The sequence below is a fragment of the Coffea arabica genome, chromosome 11e (genome assembly GCF_036785885.1).
Source record: "Coffea arabica cultivar ET-39 chromosome 11e, Coffea Arabica ET-39 HiFi, whole genome shotgun sequence".
NCBI lineage: Eukaryota > Viridiplantae > Streptophyta > Magnoliopsida > Gentianales > Rubiaceae > Coffea > Coffea arabica.
The window spans coordinates 54,531,132-54,540,964 of record NC_092331.1 but is presented as its reverse complement, the minus strand read 5'-3'; the positions used below and the strand labels follow the sequence as shown (position 1 = coordinate 54,540,964).

At 31.8% G+C, this 9,833-nt stretch overlaps 1 protein-coding gene across 1 annotated transcript; it reads right to left on the bottom strand.

Moving 5' to 3' along the window:
* Positions 1–3,415: 3,415 nt before the first annotated feature.
* Positions 3,416–4,451, bottom strand: LOC113718682 (pectinesterase inhibitor 7). The gene has a single exon (XM_027243570.2). It carries the CDS (start codon positions 4,357–4,359, stop codon positions 3,649–3,651), a length of 711 nt encoding a protein of 236 aa, XP_027099371.1. The 5' UTR covers positions 4,360–4,451; the 3' UTR covers positions 3,416–3,648.
* Between the last annotated feature and the right edge of the window lie 5,382 nt (positions 4,452–9,833).

Genomic DNA, 9,833 nt, shown 5'->3' with positions numbered 1-9,833 from the left:
TCCTGTTGACATTCAAGATTACATGGATCAACCCAGTATGCATGTCTCTTCTTGGTTAGACCCGATTATATTGATTCTGTGATTATGACTCAAATGATAAAGAAAATATTATTCAAGAAACGATACTTCTCAAATAACAGCAAATTGCACCTCTATTAACAATTTACCAATGCGAAATCAACAATACCTCTATTTCATTTCTAGATTAATCAAAATAAAGTCATGATTACTTTAGACAGTGATTTCTAAACTACCCCGACAATGAATCATACACATGTACCTTTTTATGTTTCTCATACAATATTATCTTTCCCTTCTTTCTTCCTTTTTATGATCGAATGCAAAATCTTACTACTTAGTTGGAGAAGATCCTCAAATATTCATTAACTTAAAGCCACCAACTAGGTAGAAAATGGCCGAATCATGGCAAATCATTGATCTATGGTGTAAAAAGAGTGGAGCATAAATTCACAGAGTTCCATATGATAAGGCTGTTACTATTGTCGTGGAAGTACGTGTCTAACAAGTATAAATACATGAAAAAATGAAAGAATTTTAGCCTTCCGAACAAGGGATTTGTTAGTTCTCTAGTTATAATTTCACTAAATGTTAGTCGCATTTTTGTGATTAGAATAAGATCCAAATAGAGCTTGGGGTTATGTTCTTTGGCTACTATGCAAAAAGTAATCCTTAAATATTTTCATTTGCTAGGATACATATGTCTCTCAAACATTATTTGTCAATAAATCAAAACACGTATGAATGCAGCGAGAAGAGAACAGAGAGATTTAAATTAAAAAATTAGAAGTTTTGAATTTAAATCCGCATACTCTTTCCCTATAATCGTTACAATCACAAAATACTTTCACATCAAGGAGTATATCATATTAGCAATTGCCGACTGTTTGGCCATCTTTAACCTAACAATAGGATAAATCTTGTGCCGTGCAAACACTAACTAAATCTCAAAATAGGTAGAGTACAAAATGCTTTGTTGCTGCCATGATTGGTTTGAGCCTCAAGAAATGGGTAAAACAGAGGAAAACTTTTGTTATGGAAGAACATATGGTTGAACTTGAAAAGGTACTACGAGTACTAACAGGCCTGGGGGTCCCTCCCCTTTCGACTATTTACTGTCCACACAATATGAACGCACAGGTGGACAAATTCTCTCTATTTCAAACTGGTAGTTAGTCCATCAAGTTAGTTGTAATCATTATCTGTTTGGATTAGCTGTTTTTTGGGTTGTTTTTCAAAAACACCACTGTAGCATTTCGAATCTGAAAAACAAGTCCGTTTGGATTAGTTGTTTTTGGGGTTGTTTTTCAAAAACTATATGAAAAACTTTTACTGTAGATTTTTTTGGATTATTTTTAGAGGTATTTTTGAAACATATTTTTGAGTATTTTTAGAATATTATAATTTTTATATTTTTATATAAATATACATTTATGCATTTATAATACATTTATATTTACAAATGTATAAATGTATATTATTATAAATGTATAAATTATAAATGAATATTATATAAATGTATAAATTATAATTTATAATTTTTATATAAATATACATTTATGCATTTATAATACATTTATAAATAAATATATTTATATATTCATATAAAAATATATAAATGTATTATATTCTATATAATACATAATATAAATATATTTATAAATGTATAAGTGTATATTATTATAAATGAATATTATAAATATATTATAAATTATAAGTGTATATTATTATAAATGTATAAATTAATATATTATAAATATATATTAATATTATGTAGAAATGTATTTATATAATTAATATAAATGTATATATGCATTAATATTATGTATAAATGTAAAATTAATATTATGTATATTAATATAAATGTATAAATGTATTATATTATATATAACACATAATATAAATGTATATTTAAATGTATAAGTGTATGTTATTAAAAATGTATAAATTATAAATGAATATTATATAAATGTATAAATTAATATATTATAAATATGTTTTAATATTATGTTGAAATGTATTAATATAATTAATATAAATGTATACATGTATTAATATTATGTATAAATGTAAAATTAATATTATGTATATTAATATAAATATATAAATGTATTATAAATGTATTATATTATATATAATATATAATATAAATGTATATTATAAATATACATAAATATTTATATATTATGTATAAATGTACATTTATATAAATGTATAATATATTATATATTATATTATATATAATTTATATAACATATAATATTTATGTAAATATATTATAAATATATAAAAATATATTTTAAATAAAATAAAATATTTATGATATGTATATGTAAATATATAATATTAGAAATGTATAATATATATAATATACATTAATATTAATTTAATTTATATATAATATACATAATTGAAATATACATATTAATATATATTATAAAACAAAATTGCATAAATATATTTATAAATTTATATATAAATAAATGTATTTATATAAATATATAATATTTATTTCAATTGACATAATATATATAATATTATACATAATTGAAATAAATATATTTATATTAATATAATATATATATAATATACATAATTGAATATACATATTAAAATACATAATTGAAATATACATATTAAAATATATAATTAAAATATATTAAAATATAATTGATATATACATATAAAATACATAATTAAAATATACAAATTGAAATATACTTATTAAAATATACAAATTAAATATGCATAATTGAAATATATTTGGAGTTGTTTTTGATATATTGTTTGGATTGGTGTTTTTGAAGTTGTTTTTGAAATACACATTTACTGTAGCATTTAGAATGTGAAAAACAGTTTTTCAAAAACAGGCTCAAAAACACCAATCCAAACGTACCCGTTTGAAAAACATATGGTTGAACTTGAACTTGAAAAGGTACTACGAGTACTAACAGGCCTGGGGGTCCCTCCCCTTTCGACTATTTACTGTCCACACAATATGAACGCACAGGTGGACAAATTCTCTCTATTTCAAACTGGTAGTTAGTCCATCAAGTTAGTTGTAATCATTATATTTCCTTTACAGGGTTTTGTGGAGCAATACAGAGACGCAGTAGAGCATTGGCCATAGACAAAAAATATTGATACAATTTTTGACTCTACCTCGTCAAGTAAAAATGTACTCTAGCTCGTCAAATGCTTTCTGTTTTCCCATTTTGGTTTCTACTTTTTGAAATTTTTATAAAAAAAATATATTAAAACGATTTGATATACGTGAATTGAAAAAATGATTGAAAAATATGCTTATAAAAAATATAAATTTTTTTGTTAAAAAACTACAATCCAAATTATTCTTTCCCTTTTGCCCCTTTAATTTCTTGTGTCTTCTCAAGTCAAATTTCTATGACCAACACTTTTATTACCTTTATAAGATAACAACAAAATCCCACAAACTCATACTATAGCATTACTACACTTACATGCAAATAATATACAGCTAACTCACTTTTTAATCAGCTCACAAACCAAGAATAATTCACTCACCCCTAATTTTCTGCATATAAAAAACCTATAAATAAAAAGTCAGTCCTTTCACATAATTTTTTTTTCTTACTCCACTAGAGTAAATTCTCACGGGAAGTTCGAATCTGCTGCAACTGTATTAGCATAACTATTGACCAAAGCCAGCGCGTTGCTGGTAACAGCCTCAGCTCTATGAACGCGATCAAAGACGTCCTTCTTCGTGGGCCCATCAGAAACCCCATCAAATCCATCCGTACACGTGTCCTCATTCGTCAAGGCAGCACTCATCCACGTCTGAACGTTACTCATCTGAAACCTAAACGTCTCGCTGGAGCCAGCCGGGACGAGGTGGCGCATCTGGTTGAGCGAGCCGCGAAGCTGGTCCACAGCGTCGCCGAAGGTGGAGAAGCAGTCGTGAATAGCGGCTGAGACTCGATGGTCGGCCCCGTAGTCTGCTTCTTTCGATAAGTTCGAGAAGTAAGTGGCTTCCAGTCTGGCTCCGGAGAGGCTCACGGCTATGGCTACACGCGCTAGCCGAGCAGGGTTTTGTTGTACAGCGCTGGCGTAGCCCGAGAGGGAGTTGTAGCATTCGTCGGGGTACCGGGTGGATGCACAGCTTGAACGGATGAATTCGGTGTCTTTATTGGTGGGGTAAGTGGTGGTGGTGGCAGGGGGAGTGGGAGCCGAGGTGGTGGTGGGAGCGGCGGACGGGGTGGAGTAGGTGGTGGGGTCAATGAGGGAATGGGTGGAGGTGGGGTGGTGAAGGAGGAGGAGGAGGAAGGTGGTGATGAGGAAGAGAGGACGTTGATGAGTATCCATCGTTGTTTGTTTTCTTGAATTGTTATGGAATATAGTAGTATGAGGTTAGGAAATATTGGTGGCAAACCGCAAATGTTGGAGAGTGAGTTTCTTGAAGAGTTGTAAGGAGTTTATATAAACTCTGTTTGAGCGCAAAATGACTATAATGCCCTCCATTTTCGTTTGGCATGTAATTTGATTTTTATGCATAGTTTATTTCTTGATGTGAAGGGTGTATTATTTTAAGGGTTAGGACGGAGTCCTTAATTAGAGGAGAAAAGAGAAAATGGATTAACAAAGAAGAAGAATGGAAAAAAGCTATAGTAGTTCAAGTTTTCCTTGTTGCACATGTGTGTATGATTATGCTACTGTTTGTGGTGTGGACCTTTAAAGGGTTAAAGATTCAAATCTTTCAGTTTTGTTAACAAGTTTGACCTTGTAAGGACAGCATGTGCCTTAACTCATGATTGTGAATTTGTACAACTAGTGGTACCATTTGGTTGGGCTAAAAATTACAAGTGGAGAAAAAAAAGGAGAATATCTCAAGTTGAAAGATTTCTGCAATATTTTTCAATGAATATAAATTAATTTGGAGGTTTTAGGGACAGTTAATGCCAAATATAAAGGTGCTGGCAGAGGCTTTAATTTTATGGTTTAAGCGATCTTCTAGTTTTGAATGCAATTCACACACAATTTACTTCAATGAATCCTTTTTAGTTCTCTCAATATTTTTGTTGTCTACCCAACATATCATTGGCAGCACCTTAATGATCCAAAATGCATGATGAGTTTCTTTTTGGCAGAACATTTGCTGCAAGCTAGTCTATCTGTGGTTAGACATTATAATGTGCATTATATACAGACAACAATTTATCCATTGAGGGACTCAAAGAGACTTGATGCATGGGAGTCAAATTCAGATGATTGTTGTCGAAAACAAATTGTTCTAATCATGGATTGGTAAAAAAAAAAAAAAAAAAAAAATCCTCTTAGCACGTTTAAGAGATTGAAATTTTGAATTTTTTCAACACAAGTAGTGGTTACATATTAGATATTGATGATGATCATACTTTATCTTGAAGTAACTCTTCAACAATAGGTCTTACGTATAAAGGGTCCTGTATCCATGATTCAAATTTTTCTTGCAAAGCTACATGATAAGCGTTGGAATCAATCTCGGCAAAGTAGGAGGCTATCTATGATACAAAAAAGTATGAGGTGAATGTAATTTTAAGTGAAATCTTGACTCAATTTATCTTTGATAAAACAAAAAAGAAATCGTCGAAAATAACTGCAGTTAAGGGTCTGTTTGTTTCGGGTGAAAATGTTTTCCAGAAAAATATTTTCCTAATTTCTCGTGTTTGGTTGCACAAAAGTTACTGAAAATATTTTCCTATGTAAAATATTTTCACTCATCTTATGGAAAACAACTTCCCTTCCAAACTTACTGAAGTTGTTTTCTGAAATGCATGCATCCCGCCTGTAGTATGTTCCAAACTTATTGAAAACATCTTGTAGTATGTTTTTTTTTTAGTGTAAACAGTAGGACTCGAACCCAAGACCTCTTCCTTACACTCCCTCCCCCGTACCACCCAACCCAACCCAACCCTCCCCCTAGTATATTCAAAATAAAAAAAAAAAACCTCATCCTACTCATCTTATGCTAGTAATTAATTATGTATAATAGGGACATTCTTTTCTAGAGAAATTTTCAGCAGTGAGAGTGCAAGATATATGTCACAATAAGCATTGCATGTGATTGATATTTGACACTAAATGGCCAGCAATTTGTTTATTGCTTAAGGAGATATTTTTTATTCATATATACATTTCTCCAAGATTTTTTAAAGTTAAACAATGAGATAAATTTTCTTATTTTGCATGGGAAGAAGTATGTAGTTATAATGTGTAGAAAGTAAAGATAGAGATAAAAGTGGAAATATTTCAAAAGTTAAACAAACACCAGAAAAATGAAGTAAGAAAATATTTTCAATAAGCTAACCAAACACCTGAAAATGATGAAAGGGAAATGATTTTCATGGAAAATTACTTCCACGGAAAATATTTTCCCAAGAAAAACATTTTACTTCCAACCAAACAGACCCTAAATGCATTCATTTGAGTTCAATATTGTATATTTTTCTTTATCAAATTAGCTTTCTTGTTAGTTTTCATTTGAGGGGAGTGGGAGGTTGAAGTTGGTGGGGGAGCACAATACAATTTTCTATAACTAGAGTGCATAAAGTTTAAACTAATCCCATTAGCTACGGACGCGTACGTACCAATTGCAGTACTTAATTGATGACTATCAATATTGCTTGAACCTGACACTTTCGGTGTTGATGAGTGGTTGATTAACCACAGCTAATTAATATAGAAAGTTAAAAAGTGCTAAAGAATTGGGATACACTGCTTCATTAGAAATATCGGCATGGCCAGCAATTCTTGTTTCTTTTATTAAAAATAGCAGATAATAACAGAATTTGGCCTATTATAGTTGTTTTTATTTCATCTTGGAAACATCCAAATAAGCCTAAGGTTCGGAAGTAAGCCCTTGGATATAAGTAAACAATAGAAGAGTCTTTGTGGCAGCTTCTTCACTAACCACATTCTCATGGGCAATTTCTGTATGTTTTCTATTTGTTTGTTACAATGTCCAAAGCAAAAGAGTAACGCTGAATTGATAGTAATTCTGGTGGAATTTTCTTGGTATAGACATCCGGAATTTAAAAGCATCTTTCTTTTACAGAAAAAATTTCACCAAGTATCAGTAGTGTCCTTTTGGAATTGTATTTTCTCATGAACACAAAATTGTTGCATGCCACAACATTGGACAAGAGATGTCTCTTGAGTGTAGAACTCAATGTGGAACATGACATTTGTTGATGTTTCTTGAGTTTACAGCTGCAACAAAGACAGCTATTAGTCAAAACTATTTTTTCATGTCTCATGTACACAGGGACGGAGCCAGAAATTTATTTTTGGGGGGGCTGAAGTGTATTAAAAAAATTTTTTTGTGACGAAATAAATATATTTAATAAGTAAAATTTAGAATCAATAATTATAAAAATAATAAAAACATATAATTATACATACCCAAAAATTTGTTATTGATTAACACTTGAAGTATTGGTAGTTGTTGCACTCGAATAACGAAGAGGAGGCAATTGCATTCTGCGAGTCTTCATCCGTTGAAAACGCTGCAATATTTGTTCATTTTCAATTGTTGCAAAAATATCCTTCTCGATGTATACAACCAGACAGTCATTCAACTTGCGTGTTGTATTACAATGGATCAAGAAAAGTACTACTCATTCAACCGTCGCCACAAACAATTGCTTGTTCATTTGTTCCTTCAGATTTTATTTTTAGCACGTTACCATCAAGTCCAAGAATTCAACTAGAAAATATTTGGGCCTGCAAGTGAAGCTGGTGGATCAATAATAATATGTATATTGCACAAACCCAATGGAAAAGCTACAAGAAGCAAAGTCAAAAGTTGCTACGAAGCTAAGTCCCATCATGCCCAAATTGATTCCTGCTGCTTCTGCTAAGATCCGGGTCGTGCCCCGTGACATAAGTTTTTGCGTTAGAAGATCGTAACAGAGAAGGATATCTTTTTTGTCTCGTTCATAAGGCGAAATGGTTAAAAATCTAGGAGTGTGCAGCAAAAGATTCTTCTGACGGGTTTGCGCAACATATAGAGCCTATCCAATCCAAAACCATCCGCTGATTTTTGAAGGAGGTTTACAGAGAGCAAAGCTGGCCTGGGGCTCCATTCTAAATTAATGGGGCCCGGCGGCCTTCAATGCTGTAACTAATTGTTTAGAGTTTAATGTTGATGGTCCAGAGGTACAGCGCTCTCTCTGGGACTGGGACTGGGACTGGGAGATCGAGGGTTACCAATCCAGAGGCTTCTTCAAAATGAAACTGGACTTCCTCTGTGTCAACTGTGATTCTTTTGGGTCTGACTGATGAATAGGCTCCAAAAGTACCACATCCCCGTGCTTTGACGCATATGTTCTTTCCATAACCCACTTCTTTGACCGCTCCACCTGAATTGAACATCCTGATGAGGCCTATAGGAGCGAATCGAGAACCATTTGATGTTTCCTTGACAGGAACAACCGTGAAAACCTCGTACTCCCGTGCCATCAGTGCAATTGGCAGAGCAGCATTGCTTGGAAGGTAGACTAGATGTAGGGGGTTTTCCGGCGGCTTGGGGGGGGCTTAAGCCCCCACCAGCCCCCCCTTAAATCCGTGGCTGCATGTACACTAGATTAGTTCACGTATCATCTCTACGTAATTGTTGTGTGAGGTATTATCTTGAAGATCTCTAAACATAGCACTTTCTCTGATTTTGAAAATCAAATTTTGGACATATTTAGTGAAAAAAAATTTTTTTTTTTTGCTATGTAGTTTCAAATTGGAGTAAAGTTAATATTGGAACTTCTGGGATTTTTGGCCTATGTATTAAGATCCAATGTCAATACAAATAAATAACTAGGATCCACTAAAAAGATAGGGTAAAGGCTATCAATGGAAGAAGAGAATAAGTGTAATACAATCCATAAACAGAAACCCTCTTTCGTTTCTTGTACTGAAATATCGCATTGCTTTAGCATTTTCATTTTAGTGACATAAAGAAGAGTTACAAGTAAGATAAAAATAAAAACACCTGCATATTTTACCTTAGTTGTTGAGTTGATCACCTTTTTGTCTTATTTTACCTTATTTATTTGTAGTACGGTAGGAAGAATTGTTGTCGAGTTGATCACCTTTTTGTCCTATTTTACCTTATTTGTTGTATTCAATTTACAAAACAGCCGTACTAAATTCTTCCTCGTCAAAAGAAACTTTTAGTTCGCTCTCCTTTTCCATTAGCAGCATCTTTGCAAGCTGTAAATCCCATCGCTCACATCAATACTTTGTTGCTTGCACCAAGGACATTAGTTAATCAATAACCTCATCTATGATTAGACTGATCCTCGAAGGGGATGAGATATAACAAAGCCAAACCATAAATTCGATTGGAATTGCTCTGAAACCCATGTCCAGGTATGATTTGATTTATTAGAACCATTCCATGGCTTAATTCATTTGAAGCTAATTCTACATGAGTTCTTTGTGAAGGACAATATCAAAAAAAAAAAAAAAAATATTTGTGAAGGGTTTTATTGGTAGTGATAGTTTTTCTGATTTGTATTTATAGTTAAGGATGTTTTCTTTCTTTTTATAGACTAGCTAGAATTTACACATAAAAGAAACTCTAATCACACCATCCTTGTTCCTACAATTTTATTTGATTTCTAAGCAAGTTTGTATACCAAATATTATGTTTTGGCAATCTTGACCGTGAAAGCAAGAAGGAGAGACCATAGCAAAATGAAATTTTAACGTGGGCTTATTTGATAACTTTACATAATGTTGAAAAATTAATTCATTCAAAACTTTTTGAATTATTTTTACTAAATTTTCTGAATTGACAATACATA